At 38.4% G+C, this 23,444-nt stretch overlaps 1 protein-coding gene across 3 annotated transcripts in view; it reads left to right on the top strand.

The window, feature by feature from the left end:
- Positions 1-6,022: 6,022 nt before the first annotated feature.
- Positions 6,023-23,444, top strand: part of ABHD3 (abhydrolase domain containing 3, phospholipase) — a 60,772-nt gene continuing 43,350 nt past the window's right edge. For all 3 annotated transcript variants that reach the window (XR_006209880.1, XR_006209881.1, XM_042962122.1), the window contains exons 1-4: positions 6,023-6,260; positions 6,804-6,967; positions 8,245-8,427; positions 20,755-20,800. Coding sequence is in view for 1 of the 3 variants with exons in the window: in XM_042962122.1 (XP_042818056.1) it covers positions 6,099-6,260; positions 6,804-6,967; positions 8,245-8,427; positions 20,755-20,800 (555 nt within the window). In the remaining 2 variants the exon portion in view is untranslated. The remainder of the gene's footprint in view (positions 6,261-6,803; positions 6,968-8,244; positions 8,428-20,754; positions 20,801-23,444) is intronic.

Below are 23,444 nucleotides of genomic sequence, written 5' to 3'. Positions count from 1 at the left end.
AATGTTGTTAATTCTTTCAAAGAACCAACTCCTAATTTTATTGACCTGTTCTATTTTTTTTTATTTCAATATCCTTGATTTCTGTTCTAATCTTTATTATTTCCCTTTTTCTGCTACTTTGGGGCTTTATTTGCTATTCTTTTTCCAGTTCCTTTAGGTGTAAGGTTAAGTCGTATATTTGAGATATTTCTTGAAGGAGAGAGAGAATCTTTTAAATTTTTTTTTTAACGTTTATTTATTTTTGAGACAGAGAGAGACAGAGCATGAATGGGGGTGGGACAGAGAGAGAGGGAGACACAGAATCGGAAGCAGGCTCCAGGCTCTGAGCCATCAGCCTAGAGCCCATTGCGGGGCTCGAACTCACGGACCGCGAGATCGTGACCCGAGCTGAAATCGGACACTTAACCGACTGAGCCACCCAGGCGCCCCGAAGGAGAGAGAGAATCTTAAGCAGGCTCCACACTCAGCACAGAGGCTGACACAGGGCTCAATCTCAGGAGTGTGAGATCATGACCTGAGCTAAAATCAAGAGTCAAACGCTTAACTAACTGAGCCATCCAGATACCCCAGACGCTTGCTTCTTAAAGGCCAGAAGAAGAAAGAGTCTCTGACTTCCTCCATGTCTGACCCTTGGACTTTCTTTTAAAAGGCTCTCCTGATTAGATCAGGCCTACCCAAGAAATCTCCCTTTGTATTAACTCAGAGTCTACTAACTAGGGCCTTTCATTACATCTTCAAAATCACTTCATCTTTGCTATATAATGTAACATAATCCAGAAATGATATACCATCATTGATATGTCCCACCCACACTCAAATGTAGGGGATTATATAAGGGTGTGTACATCAGGGGGAGGAATCTTGAGAAGAGGACATCTCAGAATTCTGCCTACCGTAGACTGACCTTTGATGAGGTAGAAAAGGGCATTGCCTTCACCTGTGTTTGGATCGCATTCCCATGCCACTCCCCACCTGACTCCCACACACCTTTTCAAGGACTGTAGCCCATTAGTCACACCAGTGTGTATATACAGGTAAGTTTGGAGGTATACAACCAACTATTCTCTTTTCCATTTTGTTGTTGTTGTTGTTGTTGTTGCTTAATGAGTTGCCTTAAGAACTGATTTTAGCATATTCTTGCAGCACTTTCACATGACCACTCCATACCTGTGTACTATGGGTACGTTTACTTGTAAATGAGCTATTTGGGAATGAACAGGGGAGCGTGTTTTCACAGATGTCAAGGTGGCCAAAAATATTTCTCTTTTCAGCTACATATGATGAGAGGGCTGCCTCTTTGCATGAAGAGGAATTAAATACTGTTAAGATAATTTTGATCTCATACATTTCAGTTGGAACCCATATGATGGTTTCTTTTTCTTTCTTTCTATCTGTCTGTCACTCTATATTATACAAAATAAGTTTTTGGCTTCTCCCTGGGGAAGGAGGAAGAGGAAGCATCAACTTTATGTTCCTCCAGTTATGTTAGTCTGTAAATTAATCCTCTCCACAGTGAAATGTTCCCAAATGACTCCAGTTACCTTGGAGGAAGCAGGTAAATTTATCTCCCTATTATGGCTACTACTTGGCTGCCATACCCTGAATCTAATAAACACAATTTAACCTTGAGGGAAGGTATAGGCAGATTTTTGCTCAAGACTCCAGTTGATAAGTGTAAACAGTACAGATTGGAAGTGGGGTCTCAGGACCATAAACTCATCTGCCCCCTTGATCACTTCTGAAGCCTTCTAAGAATTCAACTTGTTTCTTCCCCAGGCATCCACCAGGACCCCCACATGTACATTTCTCCTTTCCAACATGACTTTCTGCCAGCTACTAGAGCTCTTTCTTATTTAAATTACTTTTCTCATCCTGAAGTCCCTGGCCTCAGTTCCTAGAGTATATTATAGTCTCCTCCACACCGCCCCCCAAATCAATCAGTTGGAAATCAGATGGCTAGTGCTAAGGTTGGGCTGTGTAGGGTTAGGGATTATTAATGTTAAAGATAGGGCTACAGTAAGTATAATAATAAATATCAGAACTGAGGAGTTGGGGTCACAGTGGTTTACTAATAATTTAGAGACATCCACAATTCTTTATAACAATCCATAGAGAACTATAATATTTATTTTAATTGTATATAATCTAAAATTTATGTTTCATTAAGTATGTGTCTTATGGTTTTCAGTTCTGGCATTCTCTATAAGCATAAACCATTTCTGTTGCTAATTTGTAATAGAATTGAGGAGGTTAAGGGAATCGGGTATTTCCTATTACAGATAGAATTTTGCTTTATCCAAAAATTAAAGAAAAACTTAAGTTACGAGGTTTAATTCCTCCTAAAAACCCTCAGGGAGTCCACATAAAAGAGCTCGTATTTTTTCTTAACTCATCTTTAGCTTATTGTAAATACAGATGAATAGATACAAAAACAACTCTAGATACAGATACAGATACAGATATACGCACACATGGGTTAGTATACATAGACATATTACCTAGCTCAGTCAGCTACCAGGGCCTACACACTAGAGCTCTTTCTAGTGTGTAGTATCTAGTATCTAGAGGATACTCCAGTAGCAATGACCACACCCAGTGCCTGTATCTTGATTTCTAAATGCCATTCCTCAATAAAAAAAATCCAGGGCATATTGCACACAAAATTTATGAAGGTGTCTTCCTATTTAAAACTTGTTTTCCATTACATCTTAGAATGTTTTGCCCTTTCCTACTTTTAGTTATGTATCTTTTCACATGATTTATTCCTTTACAATTAATTTGTATGTTTTTAAATGACTTTTTTACTGTGTAAAAAGTAATAAATGTTCATTGTGACAAGTAATCAAAAAGGAGTATAACGAAAAATATTAAAAAATCTCTTAATGGGTTTCTTAATGTTGAATATTGATTGAAAGAGCTGAATTCTTTAACTTATTTAAAACATCCCTACAACAAATGCAGTTGACCCCTGAACAACATGCCACTTATACGAAGATTTTTTTTTTTTTATAAATATGATATGGTAATGGGGTGCCTGGGTGGCTCAGACAGTTGAGCATCTAACTCTTGATTTCGGCTCAGGTCATGGTTCCAGGGTCATGGAATTGAACCCTGCGTCAGGCTCCGTGCTGAGCATGGAGCCTACTTAAGATTTTTTCTATCTCTCCCTTTGTCCCTCTCCCCAACTTGCATGCTCTCTCTAAAATAATAATTTAAAAACCGATATGGTACTGTGATTTTCTTCCTTATGACTTTCTTAATAACGTTTCTTTTCTCTAGCTTACTTTATCACAAGAATATAGTATATAATACATGTAACATACAAAATATGTGTTAATCAATTGTTTGTGCTATCAGTAGGCTTCCATCAACAATAGGCTATCAGTTAAGTTTTTGAAGAGTCAAAAGTTATACACAGATTTTTGCCTGTGCAGGGGTTGGCACCTCTAACCCCCATGCTGTTCAAGGGTCAACTGTATATTGATAGGCAAAAATGAGTCACTGATATTTATTAATATTTGAATGCTTTTGTAGGACCTTTTTATATTCTCTATTAGGTTTTTCTATTGCTGCATAACAAATTACCACAAATTTAGCACTTAAAACAACACTTTTATTATCTAACACTTTTATTATCTAACACTTTTATTATCTAAGCACAGCCTAACTGGGGCTCTGCTCCAGGTCTCACAAGGCTATTATCAAGATGTTAGACAGGCTGTGTTTTCATCTGGAGGCTTGACTGAGGAAGAATCTGCTTCTAAGCTTATTTAGAGTGTTGGCAGAATTCATTTCCTTGCAGTTGTAGGATTAAAGTCCCCATCTTTTTGCTGGTTGTCAGCTACAGACACCCCTCCCCCTGAAAAATCCTGGAAGGTGCCACTAGTTCCCTGCTATGTGGTCCTCTCCACGAGTGGTTCATATGGCTGTCTGCTTCCTCAAGGTAGCAGGAAAGGCTTTAGCTCCAGTCTAGTAAGCTAGCGTCACATAAGATAATGTAATCACAGAAGTGGTGACATCTCCTCACTTTTACCATATTCTTTTGGTTAGCAATACTTCACTGGTCCTATCTGCACTCAAGGAGAAGGAATTATACACAGGCATGGACACCAGGTGGAAGAAGTCATTGGGGGTCATGGTGGGATATAAGCTCTCATTTCTTCATCTAAATTGGAATATTCTTGTTTGTTTGTTTGTTTGTTTGTTTTTGAAAGAGAAAGCCTGTGTGCACACACAAGTGGGAGATGGGTAGAGAGAGATAGGGAGACACAGAACCCGAAGCAGGCTCCGGGCTCTGTCAGCACAGATCTGGACACAGGGCTTGAACCCACAAACTGTGAGATCATGCCCCTGAACTGAAGCTGGACCTCAAGCAACTGAACCACCCAGGTGCCCCTAAATTGGAATATTCTTATCTTAAGGAAGTTTGTGAATGTTCTTCTAACAGGAAAGAAAGTGTGGTATCTTCAATCTCAGCCATCTTATTTTACAGACAAGGAATTGAGGGTCCAAAAGAGTAAATGGTTTGCCTAAGTTTGGTGGGTTCAGAGTTGTTTACTCCCAGGTCAGCATGCTTTCTACACACCATTATGCTAATGAAGCATTTTCAGTATTTTCACTTAAGCAAATGAAATATATATGTATTTATTGATGCGCGGGGCAGAAGAAGGTGGGTGCAGGCATTATAAAGAATTTTGCATGTAAATTGTCAAATATGGCAACCAGCATGTGTTATGTGTTTTCTGGCTGTGCTCAGATGCAAGAGCCAGTGAATGAAAGAGAATTACTTATACTCAGCACATACATTACTTCATTCAGTCACATACATTACTTCATTCAGTCATCCCAAAGACTCTATAAAGTAGAAATTCTTATAATACAGATAAAAAAAAAAAGGCAAAACAAAAAACAACAGGCTCAGTGAACGCAACTAAATCATTCTGGGTATGGACAACCATCAAGTTACAGTGACCAAATCAAAGCCAAATAAATTGCTTACTTCTGGCCCATTCCATTTCTCTATCACTAATTTCTATAATTAATGAACAATACTGTGAAATTTTTCATGTCTATACAGCCCTTACCTTTTCCTTTTTGCCTGTTTAAGTTTTGCCACTCTTGTTACTTCTAAGTGGGAGGAGTTCATAATAACAGATTTTACATCTTCCTGCACTTTTATATGCCTGTATCTTCCAGCTTTAGTCATGTTGCCATAAATAAACCTAGGAAAACCTACTTCATTCATAAGTGGCTTCCTGTCCCTACGTTAGGTAACTGATTTTCTGTAAGTCTAGAAGCTCAAAGCACTAATGAACCACAAATAGGCTTTAAAAATTTTTGAATTCTAGTTCATTTTCTTGGTCTTCTTATTTTAGGTAACCACTTCTCATTCAAGGCATACTTAACTAAAAGGATTCAGAGAGATTTAAATTATGAATGTCCTCACTATCGGACGTTTACAGAATATTTTTTCTCTTTTGATAGTCTTCAGGGGAAACACAACTTTCTGGGAGATGTAGGATTTTTCTTTCCACTACACAGCGCATTCTTCTAGCGTATCTTTGGCATTAACTCCCCCAATTTTTTAATCTAAGGCACACTTCCTGGGCACTCTAAACCTCTAGTTTACAGTAAGGATTCACTGAGATCCGCCACCGTGCGTAATCGTTCAAGGTCATTGGGGCTGCTGGCCGGCCCCGGCCCTGAATGCGCACTGCCAGGCCCATTTCCTTCTCCAAAGCCGATGCTTCCTTGCTCCCCACCCTTGGGGCGGGGGGAGGGGAGGGGGAAGCAGGGGAGGGTGTCGCCCGGAATGCCTGGACCAGACCGGGAGACCGGGTCCGCCACCGCACGGGGGCCGCGCTTGGTACCGCGCCTCTGGAAGGTTCCTGAGTGGCTGGCGGAGGGGGCGGTTCCAGGGAAGCCGGGGCGGAGCCGGCGGCGTCTGGCAGCTGTGTTACGCCTCCCGGGGCCGCTCGGCCGCGCCCGCTCGCGGAAGCCGCTCTCTGCCCGGTAAGAGACGCTCTGGTCGAGGGTCCGCCGCAGCCCCGCGCCGCTTTCGCTGGCTCGCCGGCTGGTTGGCCTCCCGCCACAGGGCCATGCAGCGCTTAGCTATGGACCTGCGGATGCTGTCCCGGGAGCTCTCTCTCTACTTGGAGCACCAAGTCCGGGTTGGGTTCTTCGGCTCGGGTGTGGGCTTATCCCTGATCCTGGGCTTCAGCGTCGCTTACGCCTTCTATTACCTGAGCAGCATTGCCAAGGTGAGCCGGGGGTTGGCGCGGGCGCCGGGGCGCAGGGCCGCGGGCAGCTCTGCTGGGAGGGACAGCAGCTGGTGAAGCTGGAGCTGCCGCTGGAGGGACGGGTGGCTGGGGTCGTCCTGGAGGCGAGAGTGCTGCTTGAGTTGTCGCCCTTTCCCCGATATCTGATGGACGCCCTTTGAGCGCGCGCGGGAAAGCGGGCCAGCCCTTGTCGGCGTGTTGTGGGTTCGGCCGGGGTCCTCGAACTGCAGCCAGGACCCGGCTGACCCAGGCGCGGCGGGGCTGCCCTGTCACCATTCGCGGGGCTGGCAATGCTGTAGCACTTCTGACAAGGACTCCCTTATCTCAGCTCTCGCCTTCCCCTTCAAGAGTTTGGTAAACCTCTCTTTAAGTCCGTTGTGACTGCGAATTATTTTTGTCAGGCTTCTAGAAGAAGATGTAATCGAAGGGAACGTGCGGGCGAGGGACGAGTCTGCTCATTTCTGGTTTACGGTTGGCAGAAACTTTGTTCTAGACCCTTCACTATAATACCGGCTTTCCCCACAGAAGCCCCAGTTAGTGACGGGGGGTGAGAGTTTCAACCGCTTCCTTCAGGACCACTGTCCCGTGGTGACAGAAACGTACTACCCCACGGTCTGGTGCTGGGAGAGTCGAGGACAGACACTCCTGAGACCTTTCATCACTTCCAAACCCCCGGTGCAATACAGGAAGTAAGTATATTTCCATTTTTCAGTCATTTCTGCAAAACCACCGGGTTTTTCCTGCATACTCCCAGTTCTTGATTAACCTCTCGTTAGTAAACATATAGAAAAGAAAGGGGGAACGAAAGTGGAAGGTGTGCTCCCCTCCACACACACACAGCTGCAGGAAAATATTCAGGTATTGCCGTTCACCATTGTTTTTGTGTGTGCCTTGATGTAAATGGTTTATTTCTAGAGAAGTGTTTTTGAGTTACTCTTTTCTAGTTTGGCATGCGTCTGTCCCTAAGGACCTAGATCCTTTGATGATATGCACCAATTCATTGATGCTAGGAGTGGGGATGGGGTCGAGAAGGATGCCAATTAATTTGGATGTTGCCAAATCCTAATTAATGATGGACTCCTGTAAAAGGACTTCATATTAATAAGCAAATGGGTTCTTGATGATAATGTCCTTGAGGTGTTAAAGATATGGTCCAGAATTTATCAGTAACCCGGAGATTTAGATGATGCCTAATATTAATTTCCCTGAGTCATCTAGTCCTTCTGGAGTTCCTTTTGTTGCCTGGAACTTGCACTATTTATTTGAGAAAAATCTTTAAGTTCATGCATACTATGTGAGAAATACTTTAAAATATTTAAGAAACAAATTTTATAATATACTCTATGGGAGACTGCATTGTTAAGTCAAAGGACCAGAGCAGTGATCAGATCAGTATTTTACTTATTCATAATTCCCTACTGAATTATTTGGGTGACCTCAATCAAATAGGGGTTAAATGCTGGGTATTTTAGAGTAATGAGGAAATGATTAAGATAAATATTTGAAGTATTTAGCAGTTCATTTTTATATGCTACCTTTTTGTGATATTGCTGGAAATACTTTATGGCACTAATGTCATATCATTCTTGTAATAAGACAAAGGGATATAAGTGTGTGTGTTAGTGAATGCTGAAAAAAACTTCAGATGACCAAATCATGTCATATATTTATAAAATTAAGACACTAATATTGGTGCATCTGGGTGGTTCAGTTGGTTAAGCATCCGACTTCAGCTCAGGTCATGATCTCACGGTTTGTGAGTTTGAGCCCCGTGTCAGACTCTGTGCTGACAGCTTGGAGCCTGGAGCCTGCTTCGGATTTCTGTGTCTCCTTCTCTCTCTGCCCCTCCCCTGCTCATGCTGTTTCTCTCTCTCTCACTCTCTCAAAAATAAACATTAAAAAAAAAGACACTAATATTAAAGCATGACTTGAAACATTTAATGAGTATGTCCTCTATTTCTTCTAGTGAACTTATTAAAACTGCAGATGGAGGACAGATTTCACTGGACTGGTTTGATAATTGTAACAGTAAGTGTTATAGGGATGCCACCACCAGGCCTACTATCTTACTGTTGCCCGGCCTCACTGGAACAAGCAAGGAATCATATATCCTTCATATGATCCATCTTAGTGAAGAATTGGGATACAGGTACCAGTAAAAGATTTATTCCATTTTTTACTTAATTCATTCTAAATGAAGCACAAATCTATCTACATGTTTGTTTCAGAAAAACTTGTTATTTCTTGCATGGATTAAGCGTTTCCCTAGATTATTATTTTTCTCTGCTTCCTCTTTTGCCTTTTTTTTTTTTCCAGGAAGATGCATAACAATCATCTCACAGGAAATAGCATTTCGCATAGTAGGCACTCAGCAGATTTTGGTTGAATGAATGAATGAATGAAATTAGTATCATCTAGGAATTGACATAGGACCCAGGTCTGAGGAGCAGTAGGCCCACTGAAGGGAGTGCTATGGAAAATAGCCATTACAAACCACTGAGAGAGTAGATGGTGACCTTCATGTTTCATTCCATATTTGAGCCCTGAATCTACTAATCTTATCTCATTGGCTTAGATCCCAAATGTAAAAAATATCCAAAATCGGCTTGTAGGTGATCTTTCTTTTTCCAAAGGTGATCTATGCTTCTTCTGTCCATCTGAGTTTGTAGGTGCACATGACTAATGTCCAATTGAGGATGCCACAGCATTTTTGAGTAGCCATTATTCAACTCAGTCACCAAGTACAATTTAATTTTTTGCAAGTGACTTAGTAACCTTAAGTTTCAGGTTCAGCTTTAATATCTTAAAGCAGAATCATTGTGAAAAGTACTGCTTTTTTGTGTCGCCTTTTTAAGCTGATAGTAATTATTGTAATGGAACACTCTGAGGTGCATTTAAAGTAGAGTTGTGTCCTTTGTTAAACTTGAAACACTCTGTGTGAAAAATTGATGTGGAGTTTATATTAATAAAAACATTTTTGTATAAATGGGGAAATGCCATAAGAGCTAACTCAATTTTCACAAGTTAAGTCTGATCTTTTACAGATAAAGCCTATTTTGTCCATGAAATGACAATCTCTCAGACGTTTTGATAGGTGTTCTAGAATTATTGTTCCAGTGAAACTTGCACTAATATCAGGAATTCACCATTATTCCATGTTTAGCACCATCCAGTTAAGTGTGAGGCTTGATTCCAATTTTTTGCTAAAACTTAGTCATGCTCAAAAAGTATAGATCATAAAGCCTTCTGTGCATATTTAAATTGCTGATTCTGTACTTGGCCTGAGCTGTCTCTCAAGACTTAGGAAGTGCTTTTAAAAACAATGTAGTTGAAACTCAAGGACTAAATCTCATAAGCCCTGGAGTTGCCAGTCCACAAGGCTTTTTTCCACCCCTTGCAAAAGTTGCTAAATTTTATGACTATGACTATCATTACACTGTGCTTCAAAGCTTCAAAGTTCTAACTCCCCTAAGGGTTAATATCTCTTCTACTGATTTGGACATTTTATTGTGAATCTGTGATAAAAGGAAGGTTTTGTGCTAGATACAAAGAGTTGTGAGAAGTTGACCTTGCCACAAGGAGCCTAAGAGAAGAGAAAGATAGATCAGGTCATTGTCAGCTGCTTGAAGACCCAGCTTATTTGGGTTTAGGGAACTCTAACAGTGAATTAGACTGGACTTGAAAATAGCAGAGTACATGTATAAGCAGTGGTCAGTAAACTTTTCAGTGGCCTTTGGTCCTATCTCCATTTGTTTTTAATTAGGAGGGGTGGCTGAGAAGATGTATCAGTTAGCTTTTGCTGTATAACAAACTATCCCAAAACTTAGTAGCTAAAAACTACCACCATTCTGCTCACAATTCTGTGGCCCAAGAATTTGGGCTGGGCAAAGCTAGGTGGTCCTGGTCTTGGCCGGGATCATTTGTGCATTTGAGGTCAGCAGCCAGGACAACTCCCTGCATGGGGGCCCTCAGCAGGGATGACTCATCTCAGCTCCATGTGGCCTCTCATTCACCATCAGGCTCTGAGTTTGTTCATTTGGTGGCAGAGGGTTCCAAGAGTACAAAAGCAAAAGCTGCAAGGCTTCTTGACACTCATGCTAAGAACTCTCCTGATGTTGCTTCTGCCACATTCCAGTTAAAGCAAGTCTTGTGTGTCAGCCCAGAGTCAAAGGGTAGAGAAATAAATTCCACCTCTTGATAGGAAGGCCTACAAAATATTTTTGCATCATACCACAGATAGCAAGGTAGTGCCAAGGACCACTGAAGTAAAAGAAAAGATCTGGAACTTTGCCATAAGGCTTGCATTGAGTCCTTTGAGACTGTATAATATAGTGGTGTGTGCAGGGTCTTTGGAGCTGGGCCTAGGTTCAAGTGTTGGAACTTCCACTTACTGAGAGACCTTTGTAATTAATTTTTAACTTCCCCAATTACAGCTTCTCACTTACTACAGAGAGTTTAAATGAATTAGAATGTATAAAGTACTTGGTTTAGTGACCTGAGCCAAAGTGGTCTTTCATAATGTTTCCCTAATCAGACTAGAACACTTTATAATTTAAAGAACAAGTACAAGCAAACCTACCTCTTGGGAAATATAAACACCTAGTTTCCTTACAGGAATGCTTGGATTGTGTCATTATGTCTCTTACGCAATAGAATTTCATAGGCAGTATGAACACCCCAATACGGTGGGGGTATATTTGCCTTCAGGCCCCAGTTACTATCTTGTGGAAAGGTTGAATTTGTAGGGAGACTCATGAATTTTGTCAGGTAGCCAGGGAACTGTTGTTGCTTCACTGCTGAGATGTGATTTAAACATTAGGGAGAACTTAACTCCTGGTGTATTGATAAGTGAAACATAAGGGTTTGCTATTGTTGCTGTTAAAAATTTTGTTTTTGGGGCGCCTGGGTGGCTCAGTCAGTTGAGCATCCGACTTCGGTTCAGGTCATGATCTCACAGTTTGTGGGTTTGAGCCCTGCATCAGGCTCTATGCTGACAGAGCCTGCAGTCTGCTTCAGATTCTGTCTCCTTCTCTCTCTGCCCCTCCCCCCGCTCATGCTCTGTCTCTCTCTGTCTCTCAAAAATAAATAAATGTTAAAAAAAATTTAAAAAAAATTTTTTTTTCCTGTGCCTGAAAACTGACAGACACAGACCTTTTAAGTTTCACCAATTCAGAATTAAGAATGGATGGGATAGGAACTAAGCTAAAGTTCATTTAAGATCACTGTGAGCAAAGGCTTTACTAACTAAGAAGTCAAATGGAATTGAAAGGGGAATACATAGTCTACCTGCCTGTTCATCTTCATGGGCCAAATGCAGTATGTATTCCTTGGACAAACTTGTCCCTGAGGGGCAGAAGAGAATTGCTGAGCCAGATAGCCCTAGTCATTCTTCCAAATTTTATCAATCAGATAAGCCCTCCATCTCCTGGAGAATGAGTAAAGTAAGCGAGGCCAGGAAGCCAGGAGTGTGTTTAGAGAAGCTTCTCTCATAGAAATCAGAGAACTGGAGAAAAAGTTACACCTCTATGATTGATAAAGTAGTTAGAAATCCCATTCGTTCACTCAAGGTTTGTTCTTTAAAAAACCTCTATTTGGTAACACAGCCTAATCGATATTATTTTATGTACCTGAATAATATCTGTTTTCTTAAGTCTTTTTCCCATTGTCTGAATTAATTTTTAGGACGACTACTAAAAAGAAGGGAGTAAAACAGTAACTCTGAGAACATCTAAATCATCTTTTACTTTGGCCTCTTTTATTGAGAGCCTTCATCTACTATTTTGTTCCACCCCCAACTAGTATTAAAAAGAGTGGCCCATCCAGAATTATATCATAATAAATCCATTGAAATCTAGGTCAGTCATTAAGTATTTTTATCAGAACCTATATTCCCAAAGAGCATACAGTCTAGCTGAAGCGATAAGGAGTATGTATGCAGTAGCTGGGAAGAAATGCATTCACGAGAACCAGGATTGACTACAAGTAAAAGAAAACTCAAAATAACAGTGACTTTAAAAAGATACAAGTTTATTTCTCTCTCATGAGAAGTTTATTTCTCTCTCTCTCTCTCTGAGAAGGTAGACCAGGGCTCTATAGCCTGTATCAGGAAGTGTTGCTTCATAACCTATGGCTGCTCTAGCTCCAGCCATCACAACTGTACCCCAACATCCGAGAAGGAGAAAAAAGACTAGAGAATGCACCATCTTCCTTTAAGGATGCTTTCCAGCAATTGTGCACACCACTCTTGCTTGTATCATATGGACCTGCTCTTCCTCAGCCACAAGGGAGGCTCGAAGTGAAATCGTTATTTTGAGCAGTCATATACTCAAGTGACACTAGGAGATTCTGTGACTGAGGAAGAAGAGGAGCATGGATACTGGGAGATAACTGGCAGTCTCTAGCACTTAGTGGTCAGTGTTGCAAGTGTGAGGACTCTGGAATATCAGACACCAAGTAAGACAGTTTAAGCAGGGAAGGAACAGGTCAGAAGTGCCAGAGGCGAACGAAAGAGCAAGGAGAATGAGGACAGATAAAGCAGTACTGGAGAAGATTCAGCAGAGCAATGAGGAAGGAAGTCCAACTGCTGAGGGCTAAGAAGACCTCAGGAGAAAAGAGTGGGGTGGATCACATATCTTTTAAGTTTGACAGAGGAAGGAGGGAAACAGGAGAGGATTTGGAAAAGAGCAGAAGGATTAATAGACGGATTTTTCAAGATTGTGGGTGTTTGTTTCGAGAAATTTCTTTCTTACTGCATTTTTTATTACTATCTTCTTTTTGTTTTTCTTGGTACATTTTTCAAACTACTTACAGAAACCACTGACATTTTAATGTGGTTTAACAGGATTAAGATCTTCCAATGCAGAGCCACCTATTGGTAGCAAGGATGCCATTGTCCATCATTTATAGTTTTGAGAGGAACTTGAAGTGGGAGATGATTTAAAAGCAGTTAAAATTTGACTAGTTTCTACATGTTCCTTTGCTTTCCAGTTTGGAGTTTGGATCTGTGCATTTTGATTTAGGTCAGGTATCACCAGTAGATAGCTAAGCTTTAGGTGACACTTAGATTTTCCTGCAGTATCAGAAGGGCACTTGCAGGTCATCTACTGACTCTTCCTGAGGGAGGAAGGAAGGGGAGGCTGAACTAAGGAAAATGAGGCATGGAACAAAAGGGCAAGTTCTGACTACTCCCCAGTGTAAAAGCAGTACCTTAGGTAAGAAGTCATTTTAAATTAACTCCAGAATGTTTTTATCTAAACATATTTTTGTAAGTTTTTGCTGTTGTTAAAACAATTTGGCTTTTAAAGTTTTGAAAATGAGTTCAGTTAACTGATTATTCATGAGACTGGCTAGATGAAATCATGCATAATGGAAAGCACTGGGTGAAGAGCTTAGCTTATTTAATGGTATTTATAGAAAAAGTTATAGTGGATACTGACAAGGAGTCTCATTCCCTAGGGAACTAATTGTTAGATGTTCCATTATACAATGATTCACAAAGTTTTGGGGATAAAGCTTTATTTTATTTTATTTTTTTATCTGAGCTGGCATGCACTCAAAGGGTACTCTGTGTTCAGAGCACTCGCACTCGTCTTTGGAAAAAGAGACTTTAATGTTACTAGCTTAGGTAGCCCAGGGCCTCTGAGTGGGGTGGTTAAGTGGATTATTGAGTCAGGTCTGCTTGGATTCAAGTCCCAGTTCTGTCAAACACTTCCTGTGTATCCACGGCCAAATTATTCAATAACTCTGTACCTCAGTTTTCTCATCCATAAAGATAACTATACCTCATAGGATTGCCAGGATTACATGTATATATGTGAAGGTTTTTCCCCAGTGAACATTTTAAAAAGTAGTAGCTTTTTTTAAAAGAAATATTTTTTTTTTTAAATATTAACTTTTTTTCTTTAAAGGAGTGAATTATGTCTTTGGTGTAGGGAAGAGTCATACTCTTTTAGTCTGGTTAGGTAGAAATGAGGTACTTAGTGCCTGGGCCCTACTACCAGGCAAGAAACCATCCCAGGGGAACCTGAGACAGCAGTGTGCCTGGCCAGACAGTGAGTGGTGCAGGGAGAGGATAATGCCTAGCTAAGGTGGAGTGGCCACTGGAATCTATATCTTGGAATGCATACATGTTTCTTTTTTTTTTTTTTTTTTAATTTACATCCAAGTTGGTTAGCATATGGTGCAATAATATTTCAGGAGTAGATTCCTTAATGCCCCTTACCCATTTAGCCCATCCACCCTCCCACAACCCCTACACATACATGTTTCTGACTCCAGTTTGGGTCATAAAGCTGCCAGCAGTGATCTGTGACACTGGAATGATTCCTATAAGTTCATACTATTAATGTAGAACACTTTTATTATTAAATAGTTCTTTAGTTGACAGAATCTACAGAAATACCAAAGAAACCCAGCTAGAATTCAAATGAGTAAGATAAAATCTGAGAACATCAGAAAGCAACTGAGTAAATGTTAGGGAAGACGGGAGAGCTGGGGGCGGGGCAGTGGAGAAGATTCCAATAAAATATTATAAAAGAGAACTTAATGCTAGTTGTATAAGGTTTTCAGTGGCCTCACATGAAGGATAACTTTGACTCTTTTTTCCTCTTGTGGCTACTGGTTTTGAAATATTATACCTAAAAAGTGAATTGTACTAATTATGAACTTTTTTTTAAAATTCATAGGACCACTCAGAGCTTATGACCAGCAAGAGATAACCAGAATTGCCATTTTGGTTTACTACTAACTAAATTTAGCTTTGTTGAGTGCCTGCCACATGATAGGCCCCATACCAGGTGCTATACTTAGGTTATCTTACTTAACATGTACCTAATTCCAAGAGCTGTATTATCATCATACTCATTTTACCAACCAAAAACAAAACTACAGTGTTCATAATTTCACCAAAGTTTGACAGTTAGTGTGTGACAAGGTACTTCAACTGTACAGCCTTGTTACAGAGAAATGTATGATTGTTTTTTAGGCTCTTTGAAATATTGTTCATTCTTCAAAATTCTCCTTTACTCAGATGGCTCTTGGCTTGGGAAAATAGCTCCTCAAACCCCATGATTATTGCCTATCAGGATAATGTAGACCTATAATATCATAAGATTCCATTTCATCAGAGAAATTCAAGACATGACAGGCAAACATGTCATGTTTCCTACTCAGGGAATAGATTTTATAGGGAAAGAGTTGAAACAAGAGAATGGGGTTCTTGAATTATGGATTAAGTTTCACTATTCTCCATTACTATGTGGTAATCAGGAGTTGGGTATGTAATACAGTCAATATATTCCTGTTAATTATCATGTTTGATTTCTGATGCGTTACATTCTAGAAAAAGATACATGAGTTACATTCATCTGTTCTAATATCTTTATGACATTAGTGAGGTCAGAAATGTTTAAGTGTTACCATTTTTTAAAAATAACGTGTATTGGGGTGCCTGGGTGGCTCAGTTGGTTAGGCGACCGACTTCGGCTCAGGTCATGATCTCGCAGTTTGTGAGTTCGAGCCCCGCATCAGGCTCTGTGCTGACAGCTTAGAGCCTGGAGCCTGCTTCGGATTCTGTGTCTCCCTTGCTCTCTGCCCCTCCCCTGCTCATGCTGTGTGTCTCTCTGTCTCTCAATAATAAACATTAAAAAAAAATTTTTTTTAAATAAATAATGTGTATTATGCTATTGGATATAATGTTGTATAAATGTAAATTAGGTTAAGATAGTTGATAGTGTTATTCAGATTCTTTATATCTTTCCTAACTTTTTTTTGATTGATAGAAGGATGTTGAAATCAACTATGATTATGGATTTTCTATTTCTCCCATTTAATTGTCATTTTTGCTTCATGTATTTGGAAGCTGTGTTATTAGTCATAGATATATTTATGGTTGTTAGTCTTCCTATGAATTAATTCTTTCACCATTATGCAATGTCTTTCTTTATCTCTGGTTGTGATGTCTATCTGATATTACTGTAGCTACACTAGCCTTCTTAAACTTACCATGTACATTTTTTTTTCAAACTTCAACTTTCAAAGTATCTGTATCTTTATATTTAAAGTATATTGCTTGTAGATAGCATATAGTTGGGCCTCGCCTTTTTCGTCCAGTCTGATAATTTCTTGATTTTAATAGGATTTTTCGTCCATTTACATTTAATGTAATTATTGATATGGTGGATATAGGTTTACCATTATAGTCTTTGCTTTCTGGTTTTTTGTTGTTTGTTGTTCCTTTATTTTCCTAGCATTTCTCTTTCTTTTTTTGAGACTCTGTGTTTTTTGTCTTATTATCAAACTTGGAAAAAGCTTGGCCATTATTTCTTCAAATATTTTTCTGCCCCATTCTCTCTCTCATCTTCTTCTGGACCCACAGTTACATACATGTGTGTTAGATCTTTTGATAATGTACCACAAATCACCAATGTTCTATTCATTTTTTTGAATCTTTATTTCTCTTTCATCTTTATGTTAGAACTGTAATTTACAAATCAAGTGAATTTGTTATTTCATATACTATATTTTTCTGACCTAGAATTTCCATTTTTAATAGGTTTTATTTCTCTGCTGAGATTTCCTATTTTTTTTTACTCATTACAAGCTTATTTTCCTTTTATGTCCTTGAGCATAGTTATAATAGCTGCTTTAAATCACATCTACTGATTCTAACATGTGGACCATCTCAGGGTCAGTTACATTGATTATCTTATCTCTTGAGTATTGGCCATGTTTTCTTGTTTGCTTCCTGATCTAGTAATTTTGGCTTGTGTTGTAGACAGTTTGAATAATCCATTGTAGAGACTCTGGATTCTGTTATATTTTTCCAAATAGTACTGATTTTTGTTTGTTTGTTTGTTTGTTTGTTTGTCTTATCAGGCAGACAGTTTGTCTCAACTCAAACTTCAAAGTGTCTCCTCTATGGTAGAAGTAGCTGAAATCTCTGTTCGGTTTTCTAGCCTTAATTTGATTGCTTGGAGTCTCACATATGTATAAAGGCTTAGCAGAGCTTTGGACCCAGTTTTTACCCAGAATTTAGGACTCTCCCTCTTTTGTGAGACTTTCTCCTCATTTTCTAACTGCTATAGTTGCACCAAAGTCTGTTTTCTGGTTTCTCAAGCCCATGAAATAGCATTTCTATCTGACTTTCATCCATCATTGAATAATAGAAACTGGTGCATCCCCTCGGGCAAAAAGCTGTTAAAAAAAAAGAAAAGAAAAGAAAAAGAAACTCATCCAATGCCATTTTTTTCTTACAAGTGTCAACTCTCATTTAGTTTCTACCTGCTTTGGTTGTTTTCCATTGCCTTTATAATTTATCAAGACTTCATAGATATTATTCTTTGGAAGGATTGGCCTAATAGGATCTACTCTGACATGTTTGGAAGCAGAACCTTCTTGTCATCTTTTCTTTAACTGGTATTCAGAACTCTATACCTATTTTGGTCTTAACCTATTTTTTCCATCCTTACTTTCTATCATTATACTCTACATAGCCATGTTTCTGATAAGATGATATATTTTCTCATCCCTTAGAAAATTTCATACATTTCTACCTTATATCTTTGCTCCCCCTGCCCCCTCCAACCCGTATTATATCTCATACTTTCCTTCTTCTGAAATCTTTATCATTTTCCAAGTTTCATCATACTATTTATAGGTCTTTTCCATGAATTCTTTCCTGATCAATTTTGTCCAACCTGATCTCACAAAGCTTTATTATTTACACCATTCATTGGATATTGAACTGTATACTGCCTTATGTTATCACTTTTATTGTAGTCACTCAACTGAAAACATGATGTATTTCTTTTCAACCTAACTAGAGTATACCTCTCTTTGAGGCTAGGAACCTTATATTTATATTTGACTTTTCTCCTATAAGTTCTAACTCAATCTTTAGTTCAGTAAATGGTCTATTTAATAAATTTTTGAGTGAATGAATCATTCCAATATTAATATTTTTGTAAAGTACCTGGCATATAATAAATAATGTTTATCTGTTATTATTATCTGAAATCAGCATAGTAATCTTGAATGTTCCTCCTACTCCACCCTCCAACTATTATTTCTGTTCTTATACTTAGAGACTTACATAATCCTAGAACTGGAAAATATTTAAGGTGATCTGGTAAAATCCCTTTATTCTGGAAGATCACTGGGCTTGAGCAGATTCAAGGCTATCTGGTCCATCTTACTGTAACAGTGGTTTTCAATCATGGGGGCTTTAGACAACTTCTCCTATTATTTGGTCCAAAATGTCCATAGCACTAAAGGTTGGGAAATCCTGTGCTATAGGTAGCTCTCTACCCTTTATTTAACCTTCTTTAAAGAAGACTCACCTTCTTTCCTAATTAATGTGTTTTAGTGTCACAGAAGGTTAATACCAAATGCATTCTCTATTTGATATTTATTTATATTTTCCCTATTTTGAGAAGAACATTTAAATAGCTAAAATACATAGGAAAAATAAGTTTTACAGAACAATTTTCCTCATATGCATAACCTTTAAAATTGTTTGGGAGAATTTGTAAAAATTATTTGGAAAGAGCCATTACAAAGATAACAGAAGCTTATCAAAGTCTTAGGAATAGTAGTTGTTTCACAACCAGCTCTTTTAGCTTCATGTGTAAAGTGTTCCCTGATAACTGTCAGGGCAGAAAAGGAGATTAGATGAAAGAAACTGGTTACTTGTCACCAACTGGAATGGGATAAAGGACAGAACAGCAGCCATCATTCTGCCTTTCTCTGTAGCTGCTTTGCTCCCTCATTCTTCCTTATCTTTCTGCCCAATTTCCAAGGCTTAGAAGTATATACAGTGATGACTGCTACTTATTGAACATTGTCAGGAACAAAGGCCTATGGAGAGGTCAGTACATTTCCTCCTCTAGCAAGAGATACCAGAGCTGTGATCCACTTTTGAAAGTTGCCTGAAGGAAAGTACAAATATCCCAGTCTGAGTTTGGAAGAAAATCCCAGATGTATACACTGCTTTTTCATGATTTTGCAGATCATCGTTTTCTTTGCCCTTACCAGTTCTATTCCCTTCTCTCAGTGGCAGTCACATGATGACATCTTGCCCGAGAAGCCATTTTTATCCTTATTTAGTGCTTGCTTTCTAAAAGTAGTTCTTTTCTGGATGACTAGGAGCTTCAAAGTTCAAGATCACAATTAACTTTAGCCCTGATTCTTGTGTAACCTAGGTGCTTATGCAAGTAAGTGCATGTGGCTAACTTAAATTTTGCTTATGTCCAGTCTGCATTGCCATTCTTTCTAGTGAGAAAAGATTAAGGCCACACTGATCCTACTCCAACTTTTCTGCATGTTTTCAAAGTATATTTAAGATCATTCTTTGACTAGTCAATAAAATGTAATATATCCAGCTGTATCTCAAGTCAGATTTCTGAGATTTTAAACACTTCCTTTTTTTCAGTTGGGCCTAACCCATACACTGATCAGCAACACACTGAAAGAAGGGAATTAGAACCTTAAATGGCCTTGATTGATTGGATAAGTAAACAGACAACACCAAAATGAATTTTAATCAAATGAATGTAGATTCACTTACTCAAAGAGAATCCTTGCAGACCCGAGTCAGGATTTTGTTTGAGGATGGCAAAAAATACATATCTGGTGTTATGGTTGACTTAAAGTTAAATGAGAATTAAACATTTTAAATACAAAATGGCTTTTTAAAGCTACCATGGCACCACAACTACCATTGCTACTAATAGCTAACTTTCCTTGTGTACTTACAGTGAGCCAACACTGCTCTAAACCCTTAACATATGATCATTGACCCGGGAGAGACAAACAAGATCATAGGAAACACAGTTTGCCTTTCCTCCTCTAAGTCCACTGAACAACAAGCAGTAGCGTTGTGGGGGCCCTTCCTACCAGCTCAGGTGCCAGGTTCCTTGCAGCTCTACCTGTGGTCATGTTTTCACCTCAGGTAAAATTCCAGTCTCTGTGTTTGCTGAGCCTTGAGGGAAAAATAACTATTCCTGCCTTTCTTTTCTTTTCTTTTTTTTTTTTTAACTAGCTATTTCTTAGAATAGGAATAGATACTTCATTAATGTTACAAAGAGAATAGGTAGAGGACTTTTTTTTTTTTTTTTTTTTTTGGTTTGAGGCAAAAACATTTAAATTTGATTTGTATCTAGAATTGTTTTAATAACATGTATTGAAAACCTACACATAGGTATAGGAAGAAGTTGTAAAAATTCTGCTTTTGGTAGGAAAATTTAACATCACTTCAATATACAATTTCCTGATTTGAACTCACATATTGAACTTAGAGAAGTGGAGTATATTTTAGTGCATTTAAATAAAATTGTCAAACATTCTCATGTCTTTGGAACAGATTTTTAAACATCTTTTAGTACCCTAAAACAGTGCCACTGAGATTATTTTAATATGTATTATATTGTGAGCAAGAATTGTGTGTAAAAATAATAAACATTACTTTCCTGGTTTTTAGATGTGTGGTTTTTAACAACAGAGGAGTGGCAGGGGAGAATCTCTTGGTAAGTAAACTTAAATTAATGACAACAGCTTAATTTTTAAAAGAATGATTTATAGGTTCATAATGAAAAGCACATTCTTTTTTATTTAAAATAACTGTGCATACAAGTTCATTGTGGAAAAATACAGATAAACAACAACAACAAAAAAATGAAATTTACAAGACTCATAATTATACAACCAGGGGAATCCCCTTGGTCTATGTATATTCAGATCTTATATCATAAGTAAAATATATGTAATATATTTCTATTTTAATAGAAATTAAGGTTATATTTTATAACTTTTATAGTTACTATATTTTAAAATCAATAGGTATTTACATTAGTTTTAATGGAAAACACATTTTCTTTAAAAATTAACTGTTAAAAATTAACAAATTAACCAGCACAGTGATGCTTTTTTTTTCACTTAGAAATTTACTTTTGTCATGAAATGGATTGATGGTATGTTATATGCCTGTTTGCCAGTCAAAGTTCACATAGAAGAAATATTATTTAAATCTTTTTATTTAATCAGCCCTTTTTCCCTCTAGCCCCTAAAGTTTTTGTTAGAGGTTCTTCCACCTCTTAGAAAATCATCATTCAATCTGATGTTAAACCTGTGAGTTGGAGTGAGAACTCATATTCACTGAAATTTTTTTGAAGGTTTTCAACTGTCAATCCCTTACCACTCCAACAGGTCAAAGACAATTCTACCAAAACTGAAAGAAGCCTTTTTTGTGTGTATTTTGAGTCACTAATAGCGAATGATATTAAGACTATAAATAATTAAGTCATGCTGGAAATAAATATAATCATGTCACTAATGTCAGTACTTTATGAGAACTTGGGGAAAAAAGGTCTCTTGCACTTTGCTTTACGAAGACTTGGGTCCTGGAGGGAATCAAGATCAATATGATTTCAAAAACTAAAATTATAAAATGTTTACATTCTTACTCAAGCACCTCATAGTAAATAGTTTGATGTGAAGATTCACATTTCCTCACTTAGTCCAGCCCTCTAGAAATCTTGTGGACAAATGACAGATGTTCTAAAGGGAAAGATTTGAATTTGTCTCTGTGGCCCTGGACCAACAAAATCATTTTTGAGCCGCTCTTGTCTGCTGTGTATCTATCCTTCTGGGTGTTTTCAGGGTACAAAAATGGGGAAGACATGGTCTGAGGCTCTTAATGAGATAATGTACTGTACAGTGAAGTCCATTAGGTCCCATAAAGTGAGGAACAAAGATCTGTTCATTCAGCAAAGCTGTGTTGTATGCCTGTTAAATTAGATACTGGACAAGGCAATAAGGTGAGGAATGTACTTGTTTTTAGATGCAACCTTAACCCTTAGGAGCTTTCACTTAAGTTGCAGGAGAGAGTTCAGATACTTGAAAATATATGCAATACAGTGCTAAGTGTAATTGTAAGAAGACATATAAAAATTGTAGAGTGTACAGAGAAGATGTAACTAAGTGCTTGGGGGAGGTGAGAGAACATCAGAGCGGAGGTAAGTTTGAGTTGTATCTTGAAGGCTGTAGTACTAAACCAAGAGGGAATAGAGAAACTTTTTCAGCATAAAGAGCAAAGTATTTAAGAGCATGGAACAGCAAGTACTTACTGGTGGAGGGATAATGATCATGATGATTTTATCAAATGTTTATTGAGTCCTTAGAATATATCAGTTATGTCTTTTTGTGCTTAATGTTCAGCAGTAGTAACAACGCAATGATTTGGGTAAGCATCGCCATCATCACTGCCACTGATGAAGATGAAGAAAGTGAGACACAAATAGGTTAAGAATTTGCCTAGCCAAGAAATTCAGAACCAGGATTCAGACCCATGTAGTCTGACTGTGTGCTTATATTCTTGAATATTATGCTATGCTCCCTCTCATTTAAGAAGTGGCAGGGATTCTTCTAGAGGGGGAGGGCCAGATTTTGAAGAGTCATGTGTAGAATCCCAAGGAACCTGGTATTGAATCATTGACATTTAACATTTTTTCCAGCTTTATTGAGGTATAATTGACATATAAAATAATCTGATTATGTCCATGTTTCAGAGAGAGAACCATAGCAGCAATGTGTAGAAAAGAGATGGGAAGGAGTATGGAGGCTGGGAGGCCAGTTGGAAAGCAGTTACTATAGATTTACCTAGAGTTTAAAAACAGAGATAGGAGGGAGGAAGAGGAGAGAATGAGAATGAAGGGTATTCATGGGGCAGAAAGAATAATATTAATTAATTGCAGAAAGCAAAGAAAAGAGAGTCAAGGTTGACATTTCTAGCTTGGCTGCCGGTAAAAGACTCTTATGTTTGCTGAAATGGGAAACAGGGGAATTTATGAGATTTTTGGTGTAATAATAAAATAATTCAGTTTCAGATGTTTATGGTGCTTTGAGATCATCCAGGTGGAAATTTCTAGTAAACAGTTGGATATACTAGACAGGACCTCAGGAGAGATGTACAGCCTACAGAAAGAAAGGGATTGCCAGTGCACGAAGGGAAGCTGGAGCTCATAGTGGTTGAGATTGCTTCAGGATAATTTGAACAGCAAAAGGAGGAGGAGATGTATGGATAGAATCTTAGAACACAACAAATAGGAAGAAAGAGAGAAAAGGAAGAGGAAGAAACTTGAAAAAACTTCTATCCTTACCATTTAAAGTTAT

The sequence above is a fragment of the Panthera tigris genome, chromosome D3 (genome assembly GCF_018350195.1).
Source record: "Panthera tigris isolate Pti1 chromosome D3, P.tigris_Pti1_mat1.1, whole genome shotgun sequence".
Taxonomy (NCBI): Eukaryota; Metazoa; Chordata; class Mammalia; order Carnivora; family Felidae; genus Panthera; species Panthera tigris.
Note: the sequence above shows the minus strand (reverse complement) of the source record. Positions and strands in the feature narration are given on the sequence as shown.